The following is a 27,387-nucleotide window of genomic DNA, read 5'->3' on the forward strand; positions in this document are numbered from 1 at the left end:
CAACATTTCTGAAAACTCAGGCAAGTTATATAGAAAATCCCAAGACTTTGGAGAAAGTTTAAAAGTATGATACAGGTTGAGAAACACCAAGATAGCAACTCTTTTAAGTTGATATCGTTAGTTTAGATTACATGTCCTAGTGCACACACATTGTCCTACTTGTGTTTTTTCTGGTCTCACCTAGGACTCAAATACTATTTGTTAGAGAAATCAAAGAAATATTTATGGAACTTTCAGCTTCTGTGATTAAACAGAAGTGCTCCTTCCCTCTCTGGGTTTTGTATATCCTAAACTCCTTGATAAAAAAATCTGAGTCAATAGCTAGGAAATGAACTAGAAATGTGCTTTGTGTGGAAATTCATGGATATTTTGACCAAAAAAATTATATCTGAATAAAGTTGAGAATGCAAAGAAATTCTTTTAAGAGATTTTATTATTGAATTATTGTGAGAGATTTTTACAATCAATCTTCAATATTTGATGACCAAAAAAAACACTTGATTTTGTGTTTCAAATCAAGTAAGATAGTTAGGCAAAATATTTATTTCTAAATTTTCCCCATTTTCTCCCAATCTGAGATGTACTCCTTGCCTTTGAAAAAAAGAGGGAGCCTAGCCTTAACATGAGATAATTGGTTTAGTAATTATATGCATTTAAACTTGATCCTTTACAGAAAAAGATTTGAGGCAATTCCTTTAGGGTTTTCTTTGAAGAAATAGGTGAAAATATCATCTGAAATCTAAAAGTGGTTTTTATTTATTGGCAATAGATTTTATTGAAATGTTTTCATGGATTATCTCAAGCTTAAGAATCAAATCACATGAAATCCTTCCAATGTGAAGGAGAAGCCCACAGTTAATACTACTGCTAATAATAATGAATTTCTTTGTAGAAAAATAATATCACCATAACAACAAGTAATCAAATTTTCAAGAATTGCAAGCAGGCTGGGATTCTTAGCCCACTTGCAAGCTGACACATTGGTCTGTAACAGTTTCATGGCTTTTAGCAAAACACAATACTTCTTGGTCAGAGACAAAGGACCACTTAATACTCATATGAATAGCTATCACAAGGAAAATCATTGTTTATTCCAGGTCTTTTATCTTCCATACTACAGACATAATGGGTTTTTTAGAAGGAGGAACTCCAAACTTTGGAAAACCAAGTCTTTTATAATGGACAGTAAACCCACCTGATTACTCTCTTGTAGATGATGCCTTTGTTAATGTACTGAATAGTAAAGAATGCTATAGTAGTAAATTAATTAAAAATAACCTCCCACTCCAGAAGAGACATCAGTTCCATTTTCTAAGCCTTAGAAAGCAGTCTGGAACAAGTTCAGTGAATGCCTTTGTGAAGTCACTTTCAGTGAAGTTACGCAGAGATTCCTGAGATCCATGGAGAATTGTTTCTCAATTCCAATATCCTAAAGAGGCCTCATTCCTGTTCTTAAACAAGAAACGAGATTTTTTTCAAGATCAAAGACTGTCAGAGCTATAAGAGCTTGGCTTTTCACTTGATTTGGTTTTACAGAATTAAAATGTGATTTTGGAGGATGGGAATAAGTTGGAAGCAAGGAGACTCATCAACCATAACATTTAAATTTAGATTTTATTTCCAAATAATTTTGGTCTTCTGAAAGAATTTGTTCATGTGATGTTTGCACAGTTAGAGAGTATGAAAATTCCAGGGATGTGGAACAGCAGGTTCTAATTTGAAAGTTTACTTAGCTGCTTTGTTCCAAGACATCCTGGATTTAAAATGGAGAGGCTCACAGACCAGATGTATATCAAATGTTTCTAAGTTTCTTTATATTCCCCCTTATACCTCAGGCCCCTGATATTCACATCTATCACTGTTAAAGACTTTCTAAGTGGTAATCTTCTTTCTCCACCAATCTTATGGGGAAAAATGTACTTTGAGAGAAAAACAAATGTTGCAAAAATTATTTTTTATTTTTTCAGTCTTTGTTATTATTTGGGGGGATTTGGGACCACTCCTGACCATCCTCAGGGGTATTCCTGGGTATGTGCTCAGGAATGACCAATAGTGGTGGTTGGGGATCATATGCAGTGCTAGGATGGAACCAAGGTAAGCCCCCTGTACTTTCTCTTTAACCCCCAAATGACAATTTTAAACAAGAGACTTATTACCAAGTGTAACTATTTTACGATCACTAACCCAACAGAGTTAAGTGTACTGTTAACCTCTAACATATTTCAAATCTTTTCTTTTAAATATCAAACTCTGTTGCCACCAATACCCACTTACATTCTTCTCCTTTTCCCCAATAACTGACTTCAATGTCATTTTGATTGATTAAAGCAGTGATTTGTTTGGTCCTCTGGTATTTGTCATTAAATAATGCAAAGTAAACCAAAAATAGCAGATGAATTGTTCTACAGAAAGAATATTTATATCAAACAGAAATCCTTAGCTAATTACCCTCTATGAATTAGAGAATACAGCAGGAGTACCCACCAAAGGGCTGGAGCGATAGCACATCGGTAGGGCATTTGCCTTGCACGTGGCTGACCTGGCTGATCCAGGTTTGATTTTTCTGCCCCTCTCGGAGAGCCCTTCAAGCTATCAAGAGTATCTTGCCCACACAGCAAAGCCTGGCAAGCTACCCGTGAGGTATTTGATATGACAAACACAGTAACAAGAAGTCTCACAATGGAGATGTTACTGTGCCTGCTCGACCAACTCGATGAACAAAGGAAAGAATAGTGCTGCAGTGCTACCCATCAAAATCAGAGTCTAAAACTCAGCTCCCTCCACCTCAACGAATGACAAAGCTAAGTACACTGTCAAATGTCACCATCCAACTCTGTTACCTAGCAGCCATCCCCATAGCACACAGCTGTCACATATCCCCTTAATGCAGCATTTCAGTTATAGTCCTGTACCCTTGAAAATTATGAGTATTGGGTAGTATAGACATTAAAGAATGAGGCTGGGATTTTAACGCTATCTTAAGAAGCACAAGCATTCATTTGTTCCTTTATTGTTTTCTAGAACACAATGTTAAGAATTTCTTTCAGGAACATTTGCATCACTGAGAGCTATAATATTTTTTGAAGTCTGAAGCATTAATCATGAAAAGGAAACAACAACATCTGAAGCATGTCATTGAAATTATAGTTTAAAGCAGAAATACTTATTGCTTATAGTTCCTTTCTTGTTTGTTTGACATTTTGAATTCTTTTCAGTGTGAACTGGTCTGAAAACTTAGAGAGGGGCTGTCCAGAAGTGTATATATATATATATATATATATATATATATATATCCTTTAATAATATATATTTCACTGTCACTGTCCTCCCATTGTTCATTGATTTGCTCGAGCGGGCCCAGTAACATTGTGAGACTTGTTGTTACTGTGTTTGGCATATGGAATACGTCACGAGGACCTTGCCAGGCTTATTAATAATATATACCCAAAATGTAAAACTCTATTGCCTTAAATTCTTTTCAATCTTATCTCCCTAGTGAAAGCATACCTAGATGAATCTTCTTGTTTTAGCTTTTAAGCCATACTCAGCAGTACTGCTGGTGGGAAAGGGGTCAGGGAAGTTACTCCTGGTTCATTGCTCAAGGGCTGCTCACAGATATACTCAGGGGACCATCTGTTTGTTTGGTTTTGGTTTGGAGGCCACACCTGGCAATGCTCAGGGGTTAGTCCTGGCTCTGCATTCAGGAATCACTCTTGGCAGTACTTGGGGGGACCATCTGAGGTGCCAGGCATGGAACTGGGGTCAGCTCAGAGCAAGACAAGTGCCTTATCTGCTGTACTGTCACACCAGACCTCAGGGGATAATCTGATGCTGGGGATGGATCTGGAGCCTCCATGAAAAGCAGAAGCTCCAATCCATTAAGCCATCTCCAGGGTCTGTCAGAAATATCATGATTCACATTTTAAAATATTAAAACCTGAGGGATATTTAAAAAGACACTGGAAATTTTGATGTAGGTTTGATAAGGGAAAAATGACCCTAATTACTTGATTCTAATTTTTTTATAACCGAGATAGTTCCACTAGTTCATCTCCAATAAAAGGAAGGATGACATGTTATCAGCTGATATATCATTACCCATAGATTCTGTTATTAACGGAAAGATTGTTTCAAGGGGCCAAAGAGATAGTATAAGGATTAAGGTACTTGACTTGCATGCAGAGACTCATTCTAAATTTCAGCCCCAGGCACCATTCCTGAGCACAGAAGAACACTAGCCCCCAAGCACTGTACCATGTAGCCCAAAAAGAACAAAAAAAATTAAAAAAAACCTGGATTTGGGACATAGTGATATAGCTACATAAGAATTAAAGGAAAATAGACAGGCTAATATTAGAAAAATAGCCCCTTCTCTATCTCACTTCCCTACCCTTCCCTTTCTTTTTTCCACAAAGTTTTTAATGAATTTGGCCATCTCATCTTGGGTCCTCTGCTTTGGATCTGAACTGCCCGAGGACATGAATCTAACAGTCTAACAATATTGTGAGGTATGTACCTGGACAGGATTCAAGTCCTGGCACCCTAGCATTACCGAGAACACTGGCAGTGTGATCTAGGTAACTCCCAGCAACCAGAGGACTAAGCAGTATCATTTTCGGGTCCTTGCATCAAACCATCTATCTGGTTCATGGAGAATTGCAGCAGGGTGAGGGGGACAGGAGTGTGGGGGGGGGGGCTGGTTCTAGACATCACCCCCAATTATTTTTTGCATTTTGACTAGAAATAATTAAAATAGAAAGATTACAAACTTTGAGGTCTTTATTTCAATAACTTTGAAAACAATCAAACAACTAATAAAAATTAAAATAAAAAAATCAAACAATCCAAGATAGTATTCCTGTGTAAAATTTTTATTTTAGAGGAGGCAGAAGAGAGTAATCTTCAGAGAGACTGAAAAAAGTGAGATATGATGAATAAAAATATAGGCTATGACATCACTGTTGATGTTGGTGATCATGTTGGAGCCTGTGGAGTTTATTTTTGAAGAAACATAATTTTCTCAGTTGGGTAACTTAATGGAAACATATTTTAAACATCTGGTTGAAAGGCAGTGGGCAAATTTCCTCTCATTTCCCATTTTTCAGTTACACCTCTGCAGTGAGAAAGCCAGGTGCGTTACCTGTTGCTTGCAAAGGCAATACAAGCTGAAAATGTGGTTTCTTTTTGACAAAGTATTCATTCCTTGGCCAATCAAGTTGTTGACAGCTCTGCAGCCTAAGTATAGAAAGAACTTCCTCCAAAGCTGCTAGGAAGTTCTCTGCTCACGCTACCAAGACCTCCATGAGTCTTTCAAACTGTGAGCTAGCATAGCAGGCCAGGTAGTTCAAGAAGAGCTCAACCAGAGGGCATATGTGCTTGGAAAGCCGAAGCACTAGAATCTGAAAGCACAGGGAGGACAATGACAGCATCAGTGCAAAGAGCTGCAGCCGTGGCAGAGATGTGGAGAAGGAAGGAAACAAATGAGGCACTTTACACGTGTGGGACTAAATCACTTCCATTGACTGTCCCTATTAATCAAGTCCGTGTCCTCCACTTCACACAAATGCTTCAGTGTACTCATCAAGTTTATTGTTTCTTTTTAATAAACACCCTGTGCAGTATAAATGCAGATGGCATATTGCATATGGACGGGCAAGTTCTGATGGGCCGCTCTGGTGATTTAATGCTATGTGAATATGACCTGCACTATTGTTGGATATCGTTTTGCAAGGAGTTCAAAACTTCCTCCATCATTGCAGCATGAGTAAATCTTAGAGGCATGTGCAGACTCTGGCGTTTATAAACAGTGGTGCAACTTACTGAGGTAGACCTGCAATGATGAGGCTAAACATGGAATAAGGGAGGTTAAGAAAGATTACTTGAGGGCCTGCTAAGCTGAAGTGGTTGAACTCTCTGCAGAAGAGTTCACGATGTCTCTGAGGACTCTGCACTCTTTGCAAACAAAGAGCACGAAGCATTCCCCATGGGCTGATCATCACTGTCGGCAAGGATGAGGATACACAGATCCATCATCTCTTCAGCATGGCATGCAGCTTTAATTATATATTTGTTGGGGGAAATTAGGCCATCTCACTGGTTCATGATGTTTGGAAAAATTTTCACCTGTCATTATAAATGTCAACATAGTACATTTCCACAGCTAATTTTTTTGTGCACTTTGGAACTGATCAGAGTACCTCCATTCCTTGTTTTGGGAAAACAATCCCTTTCCAGAGAAAGTGAGGGTGTATAAATTTTGGCATTGTCTTGCTCCTAGTCTTCTGTCTTTCAGTAATTGTAGTCAGATTTTTATTTTACTTTCTAGATTTAAAAACCTGTGAATTTTATAACTATGAAATCATTGTTAAAATAACATTCTCCCTATTTATAACTTAATATACTCCATATTGTAAGATTGAATCTTCCTTGTCAAACACTTGTCAATGACTGTGACAGTCAGTTTGCCAATATTTGATAAACCAAGACATCAATTTCCAAATTATTTTCAACACATCAAAAAAGAATCTTATATGAAGGCTATGTTGTTTTTGTTTTGAAAAATTAGGTGTAGTGTTTGCCTAATAAGTTTCTATCAGAGACTGAAGGAAAGTTCTTCTTCCATCCTTCCTTCCTTCCTTCCTTCCTTCCTTCCTTCCTTCCTTCCTTTCTTCCTTCCTTTCTTTCTTTTTTTCTTTTGTTTTTGGCCCACAATTATGGATGCTCAGGGCTTACTCCTGGATCCGCACTCAGAAATCACGCCTGTTAGGGCTTGGAGAGCCGAATGGGGTGCTGGGATTGAAATCAGCTGCTTACTAGGCAAGAATCCTACCCGTTATACTATTGCTCTCTCCAAGAAGGCTCTTTTTCAATGTTCTAGTTCATTGCTTCCTGACTGGTTAAACTGCTCAAAGACTTGGCTCAGCTGCTATATTGGATGCATGCCTAGGAAGGGCCTTCAGTGTGGGTATTAGGTTATTTCATGCCTAGGAGAGTTGCACAAAGCACCAGTTCTAAGTGTTTGCTCTGAAATGACTTGTGGTTAGGACCACCAGTATCTATAACAACAGAATCAACTTGTTTTCATCTGAGGCCAATATGGCTTATAACTGATAACATCCATGACCCCGGCAATGGCTTTCATAAAGCCCCTTAAAATAATTCCAAGGGATCATCATGAAGAAAGACAGTGAGGGGAAGAAGAGGGTTTTACACAAGATGAGATATGGGTAAAAGTATATCAGAAGAACTTGTGCTAACTCCTTTATTTAAAGGAAATGAAAGTGTGCTTCTACCCTCTACCTTTTCATGACTACAAATGCAAAAATGTCATAAGGAACCTTCCATTCCATTCCAATCTATGTCAAATGCCCACGATAGAAAGGAGCTTTTCTTCAGCATAGATTCATTAGCTTCTGAACTATAATGTATGTAGTTGATTTTACCTTTTATTTTTCTTTTTTTTAAATATAAATGCTGTGATTCACAAAGTTGTCCATAATACCATTGTTTTCAGGTATTCACTGTTCCAAAACCAATCCCATCACTGTTGTGACCATTGTCCATCAATGTCCCCGGTTTCTCATCCTCTCCCCCCTCCCCAACCTGTTCCTTTAGCAGGCACAAATGATTTTACCTCATATTTCTTGTCACAGTGAAGTGGCAAATAGACTTACCAGAAAATATATGCATAAAAGTCAATTTGTGATCATTGTTATATTTCACAATGATGCTACTAAAGATATTTAGAATTTACTGAGCTGGTGGGTGCCTTCTGTGTTATTGTTTTTGTTCATGGAGCTTGGTGATCTTCTCTGCAACTTTCCCATCAAGTTTCCTGTTCTCTTACTGGGATGTTAGTACTCTAAAATTTGGAGGTATCACTTCAGGAGCTGTGGACTTGGAATAACTTGGTGGCTGGTCAGCTTGATGAGGTCTCAGTTGGAGAGCTGGACTGTTCAGAAGCCAGAAGAGTGTGGTGGGGACCCCTGGTGCTTCCAGTGGGGAAGGGAATCTGCCAGTCCCTATTCCGAGGAGAACTCAGAGTTCTCAGCCTGGAGACCCGGTATACCTGGAACAATTCAGTGGCTTGGCATCTCTTCCTCTCCCCTCCCCCCCCTCCCTTTCTTCCCTCCCCTCTCCTCCCCTTCTTCTCTCCCCTTTTCCCCTCCCTGCCCCTTCCCTCCCCTTTCCTCCCCTCCCCTTCTTTCCTCCCCTTTTTCTCTCCTTGCCCTTTCCTCCCCTCCCCTTCTTCCGTCCCCTTTTTCCCTCCCTGCCCCTCCCCTTTCCTCCCCTCCTCTTCCCTCCCCTCCCTTTCCTTTCTTCCCTCCCCTCCTTTCCCTTCCCTCCCCTCCTTCCATTCCCTTTCCTTCCCTACCCTCCCTTCCCCTTCTCCTTTCCCTTCCCTTCCCTTCCCTTCCTTTTCCTTCCCTTCCTTCCCCCCATTCCCATCTCTTTTCTTTCCTTTCCTTTTCTTTTCTTGTGGTGCTAGGGATTGAACTGATTCTCACACATGCAAGAAAAGTACTCTGCTATTTAGCTACATCCCTGACCCTTGTATAATTTTATTTTATAGTTGTTGAAGAACAAGCTACTCAAAGTCTTTACCAGGATCATGCAGACATAATTCCACCATGAGCCAGGTTCCCAGGCTTGCAAGTTCCATGATCATAGCATTATTTCACTAAGCACAAAATAATTTCACCAAAGATTTAATCTGGAAGAACTTTGTAATGGTCCTTTGGAACAGGGAGTGGAGAGGAGAAATAATAGAATTTAATTTTGAATTTCCTGTTAAAACAATAGCAATCACATTTGTTGGTTATAACTATCTTACATTCCTTTAAAGGTAACCTTTTTACTTTAGTAGGAGAAGCTAATCAAGAGGGGAAAAGTTTGCAACCCCCCCCTTATTTAATAATTCAATTTAATTTTCTTACTTTAAAACAGCAAAGTTGCTCTGAGCAGGTGTTTTCTCTACAGATTGTGATCTTGTCCTGAGAGGCAAATTGAAAAATTTAGAAGCACAGCTGACTGCTTGAATCTTGCCCAAGTAGTTGCTGGCCAATAGAGTCTTTTTCTTGGCTTCCTTCTTCTTCTTCCTCCCACTACCTCCTCTGGGTGAGAATGATGCAGCTGGTCTGTTTATAAATGCTGGCTTTCCAACACAAGTTGATTTAGCCAGCAGTGAGTCAGAGCTGGTACAGCTCCCGAGTTCTTTCCTTGGAATCAAAGATGCTTATACGCCATTTTTATTTGTTCATTGACAAACCCTTGTTGAATTACTACCAACATAGCACGACAACTCAAAGGCCTGAGTTCCGAAAACTCTCTTCCAAGACTCAAAGTCACCCCTGCCATTTATGAGCACTATGACCTTAATAGATCATTTACTATGGGAAGCTTCAGTTCTCTTCGGAGAATTCTGACAAATTATTCACTGCTATGTCTTTGCTCTATTAGTGATGGAGTAATCATTCCTTTTCTTTCTTTCCCTCTTTTTGTTTGTTTGTTTGTTTGGGGGCCACAACTGGCAGTGCTTAGGCTCTGGCTTAGGCTCTTCCTCCTGGCTCTTCAGTCAGGAATCACTCTTGGCAGACTCAGAGGAAGATTTGGAATGGTGAGGATCAAATCCAGGTCAGCTGCATGCAAGAAAAGTGCTGTACTTGCTGTACCGTCTCTCTAGCCCTCATAATAGTTTCTTATAGAAATTTTGTGAGGATGGAGTGAGATAAGGCATATAAACTAAACAATCCATTGTAGAAACTCACAGCTATTTTATTGGGCAAACTGGGTTTGATAAGCTATTACCAGAAGGCAAGTTAATTTGCTCCCAGCCTCTCCTTTCTAATCCAAGCAGGCAGATCCTATAACGTTCCCTATCACCCTCAGATACTAAAAAGTTCTCTGATCAGTGTTAATGCCAAGAAAAGTCTCCTTTGTAAATGCAAATGTTTAGTCTTGTGTAATAATAAAATCTCGGCACTCTATTTAATTTAAAACATCTCTCTCTTTTACCCCAAGCCAGGAGGGCCAAGTAGAGGTAGTTGTGCTTTCAGCTCTTCCATTAGTTATGATATGGGGCTTCTCCAAGTCAAAGGACAAAGGAGATTTCAGAAAGAGGCCCAGCTGTCTAGTAGGTGGGGCTAGGCAAGGAGGCTCCCGTGCTTGGCAGTGGTCCAAAGTTGGCTTTCTGGTTGCTGCTGGGCAGGTGCCCTCAATACTGCCCAACTCCTTCCCCCACCCCTTACATTTCTCAGACCCAGCACTTTATGACCGTCTTCCTTCTCTGGGGACCATTACTAAGCTTTCATAGAATTTCTCCTCAACCCTTCCCACTTGGCTGGAGGTGCAGAGAAAGCACTTTCCTTCTTTCTGATAAAGGACATGGCCTTGCCACCGACCACCAATCAGCATGACTGGGGCAAAGATCAGCAAGATGAACTTCATCTTTAATGGCGTTTGATCATTTTATTGTTCCACTCTTTTCTTTCTTCTAGTGCCTTGGCTTGTGCTCAGTGAGATTTTTCCTGGTGGAATTCGAGGACGAGCCATGGCTTTAACTTCCAGCATGAACTGGGGCATCAATCTTCTCGTCTCTCTGACATTTTTGACTGTGACTGGTAAGAATTCTTGGTTTTCTGCCCTCTTGTACTCACTTTGTTCTTTGGATAAAGGTTAAGCAAATACAGTCACCTGAAAAACATTTTGTTGTGTGCATTTTCAAACACATTCAAGAGTAAAGAGTAAAGCAATGAGCCTCATGTACCTCTACTGACGAACTCATTTACCTATTTAATCACTTACTCTTCTGCTATTCAATTGTTTTGAGCCATATCCCAGATATAATATAATTTTATCTAAAATTTTAATATGATTATTTAAAAGATAATCTAAAATACATAACCACAATATCTTAGCACACATAAAAGTCTTGAAAACAATTTTTAGCATCACATATTCAGTCTGTGGTCACAGTGTTCTAATTGTATACTTGGTTTGAACAATGACCAAAACATAGAATTTACACAATATGGACAATCCTTCAAAAACTAGAAATCGAGTTTCCATATGATCCCACAATACCACTTCTGGGAATATATCCCAAGGATGCAAAAAAGCACAGTAGAAATGACATCTGTACCATATTTTTATTGCAGCACTGTTCACAATAGCCAAAATCTGGAAACAACTCAAGTGCCCTAGAACAGATGACTGGTTAAAGAAAGTTTGATACATCTACACAATGGAATACTATGCAGTTGTCAGGAGAGATGAAGTCATGAACTTTGATTATAAATGGATAGACATGGAGAGTATCATGCTAAGTGAAATGAGTCAGAAAGAGAGGGACAGGCATAGAAGGACTGCACTCATTTGTGGAGTATAAAACAACATAACATGAGGCTGACACCTAAGGACCGTAGATACATGGGACAGATAGATTGCTCCATAACTGGAAGCCTGCCTCATGAGCAAAGGGGAGAAGGCAGCTGGAATAGAAAAGGAATCACTAAGAAAAAGATGGCTGGAGGAAGTGGTCGGGATGGGAGATGTGTGCAGAAAGTAGATAAAGGACCAAACATGATGACCTCTCTGTGTCTGTATTGCAAACCATAATACTCAAAAGTAGAGAGAGATTATGGGAAATCATTTCTGCCATGGAGGCAGGGGGAGGATCGGAAAGGGGGGGTATACGGGTGATATTGGTGGTGGGGAATATGCACTGGTGGAGTGATGGGTGTTTGATCATTGTGTGATTGTAGCCCAAACATGAAAGCTTGTAACTATCTCACGGTGATTCAATAAAATTACAAAAAAACATATAATTTACAGTATGTTTATTATCCTTTATAACTTTTATAAATTTAAAAGGCTTTTTAAAATTTGTAGTTTTATCTCATTTCTCCATGTCCCCCTTTTTATTTTTTAAGTTTTTAAAAATATTTTGATCTCACCCAACCTGCAGAAATCACAAACTGAGGGAAGGGGTCACCATTTTTTTTGTAGGATATAAGACATCTAACCCAGGTTTGCTGCATAGAAAATAAGTACTTTATCTCTATTACATTTTTTTATGAAGAATTGGGGTCTTTTGTTTCCTAGAGATGTCCCAAGGCTGAATCTTGCTGATTGGGATCAGATTGTTAAGCTTCAGATCTTTATAGTTTCCATAATTTTTTTTTAAAATCTAAAGACTTGAATTAGTGAGGCTCCTGGGCTGCATTACAACTTGGTTACATGTGGAGGCTTCCCCTTACTAACAAGAAGAAGAAACTTTCAGTCTGGGCCCAGAGAGTTAGTACAGGGACTGAGGCACCTGCCTTACACTCAGCAGACCCTGGTTCGATTCCCTGCATTGCACATGGTTCCCTGATCCATCCAGGAGTGATTCATGAGCACACAGAGGAGCAAATGCTGAGCACTGCTCGGATACTCCCCTCCATCCCCTACCCACTAAAAAATTCTCAGACAATATGAGGATGTCTGGTATCAGCTCTGATACTGTCTGCCTGGAGAGTTGTTGCTCAGGTACAACAGTATTATCTCCTATTGTATCCTGCCAATTAAAGACCCCAGTTGCAAGTCCCAGGTATTTTCTGTGTTTCTGAGGAATCAATTACAGATGGGAGGTTCCCACAGCCCCCCCTCAGACAATAGGTGCCTCTTGAAAGTCCAATTCTTTGGTTATATATATGGTTTTTTATATATATAATATAAGTATACTTATATTTAGTTCACTTCTGATAAATGAGGTTATAAGTCAGTTTCCAAGAACCTCCTCCTCAGGTTCAGTTAACTTGATAACTCAGCTCAGAGAACTTAGAAGAGCCACTCACTAGGGTCACTGATGTTTTACAATGGATACTTAAGGCTATGAATCAACAGTCAGATAAAGAAGTACCTAGGTCAAGGGCTTGGGGGATAAAAGGAGTTTCTAGTCCTTATGATACCAGAATCATAGCGCAGAAGCACATGCAAATATTCTGGTTCCCCAACTGAAGCTCTCAGACTCTTTCCCAGGGAGTTTTAGGGAGCTGCTTTATGGCACTGATGATTACTGTCCTTTAACAATTGAACTCAACCTCCAACCTCCAACCCCTCTCCACTCCCAAGAGGTCATGGCATGGGACTAGAAATTCCAACTAGTTTCTCTAGCCACATGGCAACCAGTGCCTAACTGTTGCCACTTCCCCCCACAAATTACTGTGACGAACGTAGAGATACCTTTTCGCTCTCCACATCACTGTGTCTTTATATTACTGTCATCCCGTTGTTCATCAATTTGCTTGAGCAGGCACCAGTAATGACTCCATTCGTCCCAGCCCTGAGATTTTAGCAGCCTCTTCTTACTCATCCTTTCCAAAGGTGCCACATTGGAGGCTCTTTCAGGGCCAGGGGAATGAGACCCCCTCTCCACATATTTTGGAAATTACAAGACTTTTGGGAGCTATGGATGATCACAGATACAACAGAGAAATGTAATTTGGTCATCTGACTGACCAAACAATGATTCCAATAAATCACAACACCACAGTGAGAATTACTTTTAACAAAGAGAACCAACTTCCAATGTGGTGAGAATCTCTGTGAAAAATGGTGAGCTTCTGGTCACAGGCTGTCATCCCATTCCAATAGAATGGATGAAGTTTGAGGAGATGACTTTTTTGCTTTTATTTTAGTTTCTATAATTTAATTTTAGGCCCCAGAGAAGGGAAAAACAAACTCCATAAGCACTTTATTAAGCACTCACTTGAGCAAAAGTCCTGTGCCAGCAGCAAGCAAAGCACAGAGAACCCAGACTTTAATTAAAACTGCTGGAACTGCAATACTCTTCTGGCTTCCCCTTTCCTCAGCACAACTGACTGACAAGTGGTTAACATGCTGCACTCCTTCAATGCTGCATTGACAAAAAAACATCAACTCAAAATCTCATTAAAGGACTGCTGTTTCAGTTTTCCTGACTGACCAAGCCATTTGTGACTTTGGCTGTTAAGTATTTGCACTCCTCCAGTCTATGGTTGGTCTAAGCCTCTGAATAAACCAACCACAAAAAGTGATGCTTTCCTCTTCAGGACTCGAAGGCATTGCTGGACTTACTACTGCTGAGGCAGGAGTGACAGCACAATGCAGATGCCTGACTCAGGTGCACGAGGGACCACCTCCCACCAATTAACGTACATTGCCCTTGACTAGGAACTACAAAGGGATTGTACCTCTGACTAGAAGTGGTCAGAGGAAAATTGAGTCTGGCAGGAGAACTCCATTACTTTGATGATCCTGCTTGTTCCATTTATACCTTAGCAAGCTCAAGTCTTTCATTAGAACTATTTCTTTTTCTGAATTCAGGAAAAAAAGTGAAATAGAATGCCAGCTACTAAAATGATAAAGTATTGCCAATGTGAAGTGATTTACTCAAGTCAGAAGAAAGAACACTTAGCTCAATCCCAGAAAAGTTCATCTATATAAATACATTTTTTAAATGCCTACCATATAAAAATCAAATGGTTACATTGGAGGTCCCCAAGAGTAATGGTGGATGGTGTCTTCCCTTAATGAAAGGGACCTGGTTGAAGGTTACCTACACCTACCTTAATTTTTGCATTTAATTAGAGCTATAATATCCTGAGAAACATGCATGAGGCATTTGTGTATTGCCTTATTGCTAGATCAGGATTTATATACACAAAAGGCAGACTGGTTGACAGCTCAGGACACCTTTAAGCAAATCAGGTTTGCTTTTAGTGCTGTTTTAATTGGTGGAAAGTACATTGAAAATGATGCTTGGTTAAACTTCGGTCCTGGCTGGTGAATGGCAGGCCCTTTCCTGGAGGTGGGTTTCTCTGAACACCTGGGCATGCCTGGATATGCCTGGTCATAACTGGGGGAAAAAAATAGCCTCGCAATTCCGCTTTAGTTAGTGCTCAAATGACTACAGAAATGTTTCAGGTTTTTTGTCAAGGGTGAGCACAGGGTGGAGGTACTTAACCTTTTACTTTCTGTGTTTCTGTGTGGTTTGGAGTTTTCTCTTTTAACCACATCTTGCGTTTTGGAAGAGCCTGCAATGCAGGCACGCAGATGGCCTTGGGTTTAAGTTGTGAAAGTTAGAAGAGTGCAATTTACCTGAGAGAGCTAGCGTACAGTCTAAAGATTCAGTGGTGAGCAATATTTTAAATTTGTGTAAGCTGTTTCCTCAGACACAAGTGTTTTGGAAAATTCCATGCGCCTTCATATGTGCTTCAAGAACTATCTGATATTCACGAATGCAACACAAAATATCAATTTCTTCTGTCATTTACAGATCTCATTGGCCTACCATGGGTGTGTTTTATATATACAATTATGAGCCTGGCATCCTTGGGTTTTGTTGTTCTGTTTATACCTGAAACTAAAGGATGCTCTTTGGAACAAATATCAATGGAACTTTCTAAAGAGTAAGTATTCTGTGCATTGCTCTCTGAATCTCACTGCCAAATATACTGCTTTTATTTACAAATAGAAAGTAATAGCATCTGAAATTTTTCTAGAATATTCCATTTTGTGTGAAATCCTAGCTCAAGGAATAATCCCAATTCCTCTGCTATGTGTTTAATTTGAATGATTCAGTAAAGAATGTGAAAAATCAGTGTTCTGGCAAGTGAGTAAGCCTTTTAAAAATGTTTTCAGTAGTGGTTAAAGAAGAAGAAAAAAACTCCACCATGCCATTTTTGCCCCCCTAAAAGGAGAGTAAGGCTTTTGATTGTTTGCTCGAGCTTTGAGGCAGATCTAGGAATATCGCTTTCATTCTGTGGATTCCTGCTCTTTCTTCTCCATCACATGCGCAGGCCTCAAAAGCCCAGACCTTTGTTAAAACTAGAATTTCCTGAAATTCTCAGAAAAATTCTTGAGCTTAAATGCCTGTAATCACTTTTAATTGGGCACAATTAAAGTGTTAGACATAGTTTCTTCTATGATTAGACATTTAGGAAACAGATCAAATGAATTTTACTTAAAAAAATTATTTAGAAAAAAATTATTTAGACAATTCAACTTAGAAATGGCTTTTAGAAACTGTCCTTCTTAGTGGCAGAGCTCAGAGCTATTAATGCTGAAATCTGGTCTCAGGGAGGGAATGGTAAGCAGGGATCAGGAAGGAAGAAGAAAGTTTTTACTCTTTTTAAGATTTAACTCTTGGACTTCACAATCTACAAAGAACGGCTCTTGGGGTTTTAATGTGATTTTATTGCCTTGTCATACTATAATAAATATGTAGAAGAAACTACACATATTAGTTAATGATTTTCTTTTAAAAAATTTCAGTCTATCAAAGAGGAAGGAATGATCATTACAGAAATTTTTAACGTAGGAAGTTCTCAGCTTTTTGTTAAGGAAGAAGAATAAACCAGATAGTTGAATTGATGATAAGTATATTATTACAGTTTCATAGATCAAAGTGTTAGTCCTGAATATTAAAGTGTATATTAAGTATTGAATATGTTATATTTATTTATAGTGAGTAATATAAATATAATATATATTTCACAACAGAATTGTGAAAACTGTTCATTTTGTATTTTATGCATTTTGAATGATTTACATTTAAAAAAATTTTCACTGAAAGACTGCTCTGAATTCAAGCATAAGTTAAAAATCAAATTATTGAGCCAATTTTTGTGTGTTTTAGGGGCTTTGCCCCCCAGTGCTTAATCCTGGCTCTGTACTCAGGGATCACTCCTCAAAGTGCTTGAGGAATCATAGGGGATGCTGGGGATGAACCCCCCAGAGTAGTTACATGCAAGCTCAGTTCTCTTTCCATACATCTATCTATCTATCTATCTATCTATCTATCTATCTATCTATCTGTCTCTCTTTCCAGCTCCTGGGCTAATTTTTGATGGTGATAAAGCCCTGATTAATGTTTTCAATGGCACCTTGTGTTTATTTTATCTAAACTTTGACTATAATGGAAAACAACAAAGTAAATAAACAAAAACAAAGCAAATCATATTCAAAAGTATCACTACTATAAAATAACAAGCTGCCTATGCCCCTGATTTAATGCAGCTTATACAATTATGCTATTGAAGGTGGCCTCCTGCAAGATAGTTCTCGTTTCATGACACTCAGCTGCACAGCAAGCACAGGAAATCTAAACCAGTTCTCCCTAAATGAAAAAAAGGTAGGGGAATTACATGAAACCTCAAGAAATTGTAGCTTCAGACCTTAAATGGATGAGTTTGGGGTATGCTAGCTTATTCCCATATAATTTTCATGTAATGTTGTGTACTAAATACCTACAAAATTGATAGTTTTATCAGATAACCCGAACACCACTTTTTTTTTAAGACACTGTGATTAACAAGTTATTGAGTTTAAGCATAGTATGTTCTTGCAGCAGTCCCACTATCAGTGTCATTTCCCTCCACCAGTGTTCCCTCTAACCTCACCCCAGCCCTCAGCCTGATGGGCACATTTTAAGTTTGGTGGTTGTGGTTCAGATCTCCTGCTTCCTTCATTACTGACTCTGCGGTGTGGATATGGAGTTGTACCACTCCTCTACACTGCTGATGTACCTGAGACCCTTCATTCCTGACCCCTGCTACTACCCATTCTCAATTTCTTTCCTTCTCTCTGTCCTCTTCCTCCCCATATACTGGAGTCAGGAGTAATTTAGATATCTCACTTTTACTACATTGCATTCCCTGGTCCAGTTATACCACATAGAAGTAAGATTGACCTATGTTTGTTCTTTTTCTTCTGGCTTACTTCACTTAACCTGTCATCTTCCAGTTGCATCTGAGTTGCAGCAAATTACATGATTTTATCATTTTTTGTAGCTTCTTAGTAGTCCAATGTGGATATCTACCACACCTTCATGATATGTTCATCTGTCATTGGACACCTAGATGAATTCCATATTTTAGCTATTGTATTAAGTGCTGCGATGAATAATGGTGTGCAGCTGTTTGATAAGGCCCCGGTTTTAAACTGAATGTGAAGATACTCCTTTACAACAAGAAATATAATTGTCACTTGGTTAATGTCCTTGTCTTGATCTAAAATGAAAATGAAGACAACTCATTTACAAAAATAAATATAATTGTCAATGATTTTGCCCTTGCCCAATCAGCACATTGCATGATTATGCATGCTAGCTAAAGTCAATGACTGAATTTCTTGTCAACCCAAGGATCTGAACAAGACTTGAATTACAAATATATGATCTGAATAGCCTTGGAGGCTAGCCATATGGCTATGTTAAAGAATACAAGCCTCATATGCTTGAGGACCTGCATTTGATTCCTGGCACCGCAAAAACAAACAAGAAGCAGAAAATAGCCTCAGACTTTAGTAACTAAATACATTCATTTGTAAATTGGAAATGTAAATTCCAAAAGGCAGAATGGAAGACAGAAATTAGATGCCAAAGATAGGCTTCCAAATCTATTAAACTTCTTCATGTATGGTCCTTTTCTTGAACTACTTTGTGTATTATTTAGGTACAACAAAACACCCCCAAATGCAGTGATTTAAAGTGAATCCAGTTACTATTCCCTATGATTCTTTGGTTTGGCTGGGGGGTGCCTTGGCTGTCTTCACCTGCACGCCCTCATGTGGCCTATCAACAGACCTATCCAGTTGGACGAGAAGGTTCAAGAGCTCACCCCCAGGGGTTGCTACTGCTGGCGCGACCAGGAGCTTCAAATCTCCTTCAAGGACTTCATGCTGCAGGAAGTAATGTGGCTTCTCACGCATCAGACTCAGGCTGCATTCCCAGGAGTGGAGGCAGGGGCTGCAAAGCTCTATCAGTTTTCTATTCTGGAAGTCACACTTTATCACTTCTGCCTTTTTCAATCTCTCGCACAAATCTCAAAGGCAATTAGACTCAAGAGATGTGAAATAGACATAACTTCAGAATAGAAAGGGTTTTTTAGCTTTTTGGGTTTTTTTTTTTTTTTTTTTGCATTTTTTCTGTGGGGTGGGGGCTGCCACACCCAGCTTTGCTCGGGTCTTATTCCTGGCTCTCTTCTCATGGATTATTCCTGATGGGCTCAGGGGACCATATGGGGTGCTTGGGATTAAACCCTGGTCTGTTCAATCCCCTGAACCCCAGATGGTCATACACCCAGAGAGATAGTACGGTGCCAGACCTTCTGTACAATCTCTCTGACCCCACACAAAGAATTTTTAAAAAATTTACCACACCTACTCTTTCTCTTAGGTTCAATGAAACATTCTTCTTCCCTGGTTCCCCTCCATCTTCACTGACTCTTACCTCCTAACTTCTTTTATTCTACAGTGTAATTATCTTTGAACCATTAGCCCCATAGCAGTGTCTTCAGGGCCAATTCAACTATTCATCCCAATGCCCTGAATAACTGAAAAGCTTTACTTTCTCCTGAATTTTCAATTATACCTGGCCTTGTTTTCTTCTATACTGCCTTATCTCACAGTGTGGTTTCACCTTCTTACTTAAATGATAGAGAATTGATGTTCAGGAATGGTATTTGGTTTTCAGTATCTTCCCTTATGTAATTTCTAAAATTTCTGGCTTAAAAATATTGATTCTTAGAAGATGACCAAAATATACAGACTGTTCAAGTCGCTATCTTGTGGACAAAGCCAATGCTGAATTCCCTGTGTGTGGGGATTATGTATGAGGATGGAGACCCTCATATCCCACATTATGATAGCAGTATAAACCATACAATGTGTGACTCATTCTCTATTTAACATATAGATATAGTGAGGGTAGGAACAGGAGAAAGGTGTTTAGTTTGAGACCTGCTGGCTTTATTATACCACTCCCTTTCCTGTCACTTCAAACATTATTTCTCCAGCTATTTGTTGATAATCTACTACAGAACCAGACATTGCAATTAGAAATAGCTGAAGATAAAGGGAACAAAGAATCCATAGACTCTAAGAGGCAAATGAGAATAGACTGCTGCAATCCACTAGCTTAAAACGCACAGGAAAAATTACAGTCTGGGGTCTGGAGTGATAGTACAGTGGGCAGAGCATTGTATTGCATGAGACCAATCCAAGTTTGATCCCCAGCATCCCCTTGTGCTCCCCAACTGTACCAAGAGTGATCCCTGGAGTAAGAACCAGGACTAAGCCCTGAGTACCATCAGGTGTGGTCCAAAAACAAATACAAGTTATACTCACGAGAGGGTTTCATCTAAAAAGCTCCCTGAAAGACTATTTATGCTGAATGTTAAAGTTGTTAAGGGCAAAGGGGAATGTGTGGGAGTCCATGCAGAGGTTGGGACACTCAACAGGGTGGTATAAGGAGGACGGGTTTTGAGTTGAGAATCGGGAAAAATGTCTGGAGCACCAGGGAGAGAGCAGTCAGGAAAGAGCTTGTCTGCATTGGTCAAAAGTCTGCGTTTTCGAGTGCCCCAGAACAGGTGACTGGTTAAAGAAATCATGGACCATAGACACAATGAAATACTATGCAGTTGTCAGAAAAAAATGAAGTCATGAAATTCGCTTCAAAATGGATGGACAAGGAGAGGATCATAATGAGTGATATGAGTCGGAAAGAGAGCAACAGACATAGAATGATTGCACTCATTTGTGGGATGTAAAAAATCACAATCTGAGACTAATACCCAACAACAGTAGAAATAAGGGCCAGGAGGACTGGTGCATGGTTGGAAGCCTGCTTCAAATGCTTGGGGAGAAGGCAGTTGGAATAGAGAAGGGATCACTATGACAACAATAGTTGGAAATGATCACTCTGGATAAGAACTGGATGCTGAAAATAGGTAAAGGAACAAACACAATAACCTCTCAGTATCTGTATTGCACTGTAGCACTGCAGCACTGTCCTCCAGTTGTTCATCGAGTGGGCACCAGTAATGTCTCCACTGTGACACTTGTTACTGTTTTTGGCATATCGAATACACCACGGGGAGCTTGACAGGCTCTGCCATGCGGGCAGTATACTCTCGGTAGCTTGCTGGGCTCTCCGAAAGGGACAGAGGAATCAAACCAGGGTTAGCCGCATGCAAGGCAAACGCCATACCCACTGTGCTATCGTTCCAGCAAAGCATAATACCCAAAAGAAGAGAGAGAGAGAGCGAGCGAGCGAGAGAGAGAGAGAGAGAGAGAGAGAGAGAGAGAGAGAAGTGCCTGCCACAGACAGGTTGGGTGGGGGGAGGGTGTCAGGAGGAAATTGGGGACATTGGTGCTGGGATATGTACACTCATGGGGGGATGGGAGTTGGAACATGGTATGCCTGAAACCCAACAATGTACAGGTACAGTGAGAACCAGCCTTTAACTGTGGATCTCACAGAGATTTAATTTAAATAAATAAATAAATACTAAAAGGTAAGGTAAAGGTAAAGGCCCTCCCGTTGATCGTTGATTTGCTTGAGTGGGCCCAGTAACGTCTCCATTGGAGACTTTGTTGTTACTGTGTCTGGCATATCGAATACTCTCGGTAGCTTGCCGGGCTCTCCGAGAGGGGCGGAGGAATTGAACTCTGGTCGGCCATGTTGGCCGCTTGTAAGGCGAACGCCCTACCCGCTGTGCTATCGCTCCAGCCCTAAAAGGACAGGCTGGAAATAAAAAAAGCATGGATTCTGTTCTGAAGTCATTTTAAACAATAGACTGGGAGAAAGTGATTCAGATTTTTAAGGAGCCCTCTGGAAAAATCTGGAAAATGGAAAGGGGAGGTGTTGAATGAGGCATCTGTTGAATCATCATTTAGGAAACTATGAGGCTCCATGAGGTTCAGAGAAAGACCATACTAGTCAGAAAACAAGGAGATTGGGATCTCACTCCTGTTTCTAGTGTGCAAGGGACGGCCACTGACAGAAGTTCTGATGAGAAACAGGTTTAGGAGGAAGGTGCCTGGTGAAGTTTGATCCCAACCCTGAGTTTGGTCCTCACTGCATTTGTACGTTGATAAGTGCTCACAGGGCTGGAGCAATAGCACAGAGGGTGGGGCATTTGCCTTGCATGCAGCCAACATGGCCGATCCGAGTTTGATTCCTCTGCCTGGAAAGCTACATGTGACGTATTCAATATGCCAAATACAGTAACAATTGTCACAATAGAGACGTTACTGGGCCCACTCAAGAAAATCGATGAACAACGGGAGGACAGTGACAGTGACAGTGAAGTGCTCACGGATATTTATTATTATTGTTATTACTATTACTTAAGGCACCATGATTTACAACGTTACTCATACATGAGTTTCAGGCATACATTCTTTCAGCACCAATCCCATTACCGGTATTAACTTCTAAAGACTTCTTTTATAAAAACGCAGTAGCACTGTAGCACTGTCCTCCCGTTGTTCATCGATTTTGCTCAAACGGGCCCAGTAACATCTCCATTTTGAGACTTGTTGTTACTGTGTTTGGCATATTGAATATGTCATGGGTAGTTTGCCAGGCTTTGCTGTGCAGTGGGGATACTCTCGGTAGCTTGCCGGGCTCTCCGAGAGGGGTGGAGGAATCGAACCCGGCTCGGCCGGCTGAGCTAGCTGTGTGCAAGGCAAATGCCCTACTTCTGTACTATGGCTCTAGCCCTAGCAAATTAGGTAGGATGCTGTGGGTCTTGGGAGGAGCAGTGCGGGTGTGGGGTCCCTGAGACTTACCTTTCTGCTCATCTATAGGAAGGGGAGCAAGATGCTGTTTTAAGAAGGGCTGTGGGGGACGTGCAGAACAACAAACACAGCTGGTAGGGTGCTTGCCTTGCACCCAGCTGACCTGGGTTTGATCCCTGGAACCACATATGGTCTCCTCAGTCCCACCAGGACTTATCCATGAGCATGAGCTCAGAGTCAGGAGTAAGACCTGAGCACCACTTTGGGCATGTGGCCCAAAAGGAAAAGTTAAAATATAATAAATGTTGGGGCTGGAGGGAGCCATCAATGGGACGAGCTCCTGCTTTGCATAGGGGAGGCATCCCTTCCATCCTTGGCACCACATGGTCCACTATGGTTTGGGAACTGAGGGATGGTGGGAAGGGAAGGAAAGGCAAAGGAGGGGGCAGGGAGGAAAGAGAATGGGAAGGAGAGGGGAGGAGAGGACAGGGGAGGGAAGGGAGGGAGCAACACTGCAACACTGAGCAATAAATCAAAGCAGGGAGAAGATGAATTAAGAAAATGGAAAAATGTGACTTACTAGTCATTTTATTCCATTTTTCAGAAAGTGCAATTTGAAATTGGAATAGGATTTAGATACTTTAAAATCCATTTTTCATATGGGCTGTCGGGATATATCAAATTACAAACCAAATTAAACATTGAATTGAAGAAACCTAAGAAATCCTTAAGTTGATCTTTCCATCTAGTGGGCCTTTCAAACGAGACATTCCAAAAGAACATAATGATTTAAGTATCTAAAACTCAACGCAATCTATTCATTCTGGGGTTGTGGTGGGGAAGGTATGTGTCTAAATTAGTAACACTCTGAATTAAGAAAAGTTTTGGGAAGAACTACATTTCTGTTCTCTGGGAATCATGTAATTACACCTACTTAAATCTAGACTCCTCCAATAAAGTTATAAGTTGCAGATTAGTGATCCACAGAACAAAGAACAGTAGACCCTCTCTCCAGCCCCCCACAACCAACTACCTCGGTGCTAGGTGTATTGAGGAACAAAAATATGAAGGTGGCAAAGGCTACAGCAGCAACAGGCCTAACTTGGTGGGAAGCCCTAACTGAGACTAGAAAGAAAACAAAGTTGCTTTCAGAAAACTTGGCTGACTCTTCGCTCTGCAATATTAGAGCACTAAGGGCTTGTCTAAGCTTGAAGCAACAGGCTGGGCGGGCTTTAAAAATGGAAGCCATTGACTAATTATGTATGAAGGATATATGTTAAACATACTTCCCTGGAAGAGAAAGGTCAGAGCCAAAACCCAAAAATTAAGATAGTATGACTGGAATGTTATCAAACTGGCTAAGTAACTGTCAGGCAGCAGAAAAGTCAGGGAACTTGCTAGTACATTAGAAGCTGCAGCGAACTTCTTGAAGTCTCTGCTCAGGGGGTTTTTAGAAACTTCAGTAACTAACTAACTAACTAATTAACTAAAACAACACACCACAAACACTGCATGTGAGAGCTGTAGTCTTGAAGAGTTTTTCTAAGGCATAAGAAAGGAAATGATATGACATTAACTTCAGATTCGGTACTATGCATTGCTTAACATTTTTCTCTCATGTGGAGCTGGGTTGAATTAGTCTCCCTTAACTTAAGGGGGTGCATTTCCAGTCCCACTGAGATGCCTAAAACCAGGGATAGCACTGCACAATATAGGAACTGCCTTTCCCTATGATGCACACTTATGCTAGTGCAATTTATAAATTTATAAATTAGGCACAGTAACGTTAACAAAGGTCAGCAGAGCCTGGCAAGCTCCCCGTGGCACATTTGATATGCCAAAAACTAGTAATAGTAACGGGTCTCACTCCCCTAACCCTGAAAGAGCCTCCAATACGGCAGCATTGGGAAAGACGAGTAAGGAGAGGCTGCTAAAATCTCAGGGCTGGGATGAATGGTGCCCACTTGAGTAAATCGATGAACAACGGGATGACAGTGATACAGTGATACAATGTTAACAATAATAAAATAATTATAATAATTCTATAGTAAAAACTGTGTATGTGTTCTCTTGCTCTCTCTCTCTCAAAATATCTTATGATGTGTAGTGCTGAACCGTTTGACCATAATTAACTGAGATCACTAGACGCATAAACCACAGATAAGAAAGTGGCTTTACTGTACCATTTCTACAAGACTGAGATAGCAAGAATTCCTCCAAAGTTGTTAGGTTTTTTTTTATATCTCCATATAAAAGTGACTCAGCTGAGAGGTCAGTAAAGATTTTAGAAATAATGTCATTTGCAAGGATTTTATTTTAAACTTCTCTGCCAACTACAAACTGAAAATGGGATGGTTGGCATTTCAGCTGTGACTTTTACTCTTTTCTTTAGTTTAAGTGGAAACAGAAACCCAACAAGAAAATGTCTTGTAAATATTTTAGTTTTGAACTTAAATCGCTTTCACTCTGATTAATTTTATGTGACCATCTCTTTATTCACTCATACAAATCTATTTATTCAGTACATTTTTATTTAACATCTGCTATAAACTCCATGTTGTTCTAGGTAACACATTAATCGACAAGCAGACTGGCACAAGAATGAAAATGTGCTGATAGGATGCTAAGTGATTAGGGACTCTTTTGGTCCTTTGGGTGATCCAAGAAGTTGGTTCCAGAGAGATGACCATTAGGATAAGATTTGGAAATAATAAAGAGACAGGCCTACAAGAACTAGGGGAGAAAGAATTCAGGCAGAGAGAACAGCTAGTTGAAAGGCTGAACCAGGTCAAACCAGAAGCATGTTGGATTTGGTCCAGACACTCTAAGAACTGCAGGATGCTGCAATCTTCAAGATGATTCTAACCTTCAAGACAATTCTAACCTTCAAGATGATTCTAACCTTCAAGTTAAGTCAATAGAGGGGCCAGAGTGGTAGAAGAGCATGTAGGGCACTGGCCTTGCAAGCAGGTGACTAGGTTCAATCCCAAGTATTTCAGATAGTTTCTTAAGCCTGCCAGGAGCTATTCCTGAATACAGAGCTGGGAGAAAGCCCTGAGCACTGTCAAGTGTGGCCCCAAATCCAGGGGGAAAAAAGTCAGTAGAGACTGATATACAGAGTTTTGCAGACTGAGTGACTTGGGGTTTTATTCCAAGTGCAGTGGAACTCACTACAGCATTGTTAGCAAGGGGTGGGAGTGTGATTTATATTTTTATTTATTTTAACTCATCATCATTATTCTTAAAAAATAAAGCAAGGCAGGTGCCCTAAGCCCTGGACTGGGACCCAGAGGTACCTTCAAGATGTGTGTGATAAGTGAACATCCGTAGTGATGTAGCTGAACATGGCTGAGAAAGCACAGAAGCAAGGGACTTGGAGCGATAGCACAGCGGGTAGGGCATTAGCCTTGTATGCAGCCGACCTGGGTTCGATTCCTCCACACCTCTTGGAGAGCCTGGCAAGCTACTGAGAGTATCCTGCCTGCATGGCAAAGCCTGGCAAGCTCCCCGTGATGTATTCGATATGCCAAAAACAGTAACAAGTCTCACAATTTGTTGTGAGAAGATACTGGTGACCGCTTGAGCAAATCAATGAACAACTAGAGTACAGTGCTACAGTGCTACTTTTATTTTTATTTTTTTGCTTTTCTGAGGGGGTCACACCCAGCAATGCTCAGGGGTTACTCCTGGCTCTGCACTCAGGAATTACTCCTGGCGGTGCTTGTGGGATCATATGGGATGCCGGGGATTGAACCCGGATTGACTGTGTGCAAGGCAAACACCCTACCCACTGTACTATCATTCCAGCTCCATTGGTTCCATTTTAGATCCTGACCATTAGCCACAAGTGGCCTCAGTGCTGCTGGCAATCCCAGATGTACTAGTCTCTCCACAACTATTTGATAGCAGCTTTTCTCTCTGGAAGCCTCCCTGACTCCTTAGCTCTCACTCTTGCTGATGGTCTTGCTTCTGACCTCGCTGGGAAAATGGACTGTCAGAAAATCATTTTCATGACCTCCCACATCACCTGCATTTTAATATTGAATCCAAACTGCTGCCCTGCTGAATGCATTCTGTTAACCTCACATTCCATTGTGAGGCCAAGAACTTCTGTGCTTTTTCCTTCTTCAAGACAAGTACCAACAAGCCCCTACCTCCATCAGATCTCTGCTTCTCAGTGTAGAAACCTGTTGGGTGGCTTTGCCCCTTCTTAAAGGAAGGGGGAGGGTATCTTTTGAAAGTTCCCTCCCCCTCCAGAGTTTGCTGTTTTTCTGCTACCATTGACTGCAGTCACTGCTCTTCTCTCTCATGAACCTGTTCCAACAAGACCCACCAGAAATGATCCTTGACCCCAAAACCAGGAGTTAGCCCTGAGCACAGCTGGGTGTGACCCTCCCTCCCCCTCCCCCCCTGCAAATCATACTCTCCTGTTTTGTTTTTTAAACGAAGATCTTGATACTCTATATTTTATCTGACTCATCTCACATTTAAATCCTTCAATTTCTTGAAAGGCAGGGAGTCTTGTATAGTCTGTCCCTGGTGTTCAAGCACCCAGAAGTGCTTGTTTGGCATATGATTGAAACTCGTATTGAATAAAAAGACACAAAAGACAATGATGTAGTCAGGATGATGCCACATTTTTAGCTTGAAAAGTGATGGTAAGATAGGAAAGTTAGGGAGGGCTACTCCCGGAGCTGGGAAGATAGCAGTGTTTTTGAATTATTTTGAGATATCCTTTAGACTTAACAATTTTGAGATGCCCTTTAGACATTAGCCTAGTCAGGAGCCGGAGAGCTAGTGCAGGGGTTAAGATGATTTCCCTGCATGTGGTCGATCCCAGTT

At 40.5% G+C, this 27,387-nt stretch overlaps 1 protein-coding gene across 1 annotated transcript in view; it reads left to right on the forward strand.

Moving 5' to 3' along the window:
• SLC2A12 (solute carrier family 2 member 12) overlaps window positions 1–27,387 on the forward strand; it is a 66,238-nt gene that overhangs the window by 34,772 nt on the left and 4,079 nt on the right. Inside the window, exons 3-4 of the mRNA XM_056125922.1 lie at window positions 10,497–10,619; window positions 15,299–15,431. Of these exons, the coding sequence (XP_055981897.1) occupies window positions 10,497–10,619; window positions 15,299–15,431 (256 nt within the window). The remainder of the gene's footprint in view (window positions 1–10,496; window positions 10,620–15,298; window positions 15,432–27,387) is intronic.

This window comes from Sorex fumeus, unplaced genomic scaffold, assembly GCF_029834395.1.
Source record: "Sorex fumeus unplaced genomic scaffold, SorFum_2.1 ptg000061l, whole genome shotgun sequence".
In the NCBI taxonomy this organism is placed as follows: Eukaryota; Metazoa; Chordata; class Mammalia; order Eulipotyphla; family Soricidae; genus Sorex; species Sorex fumeus.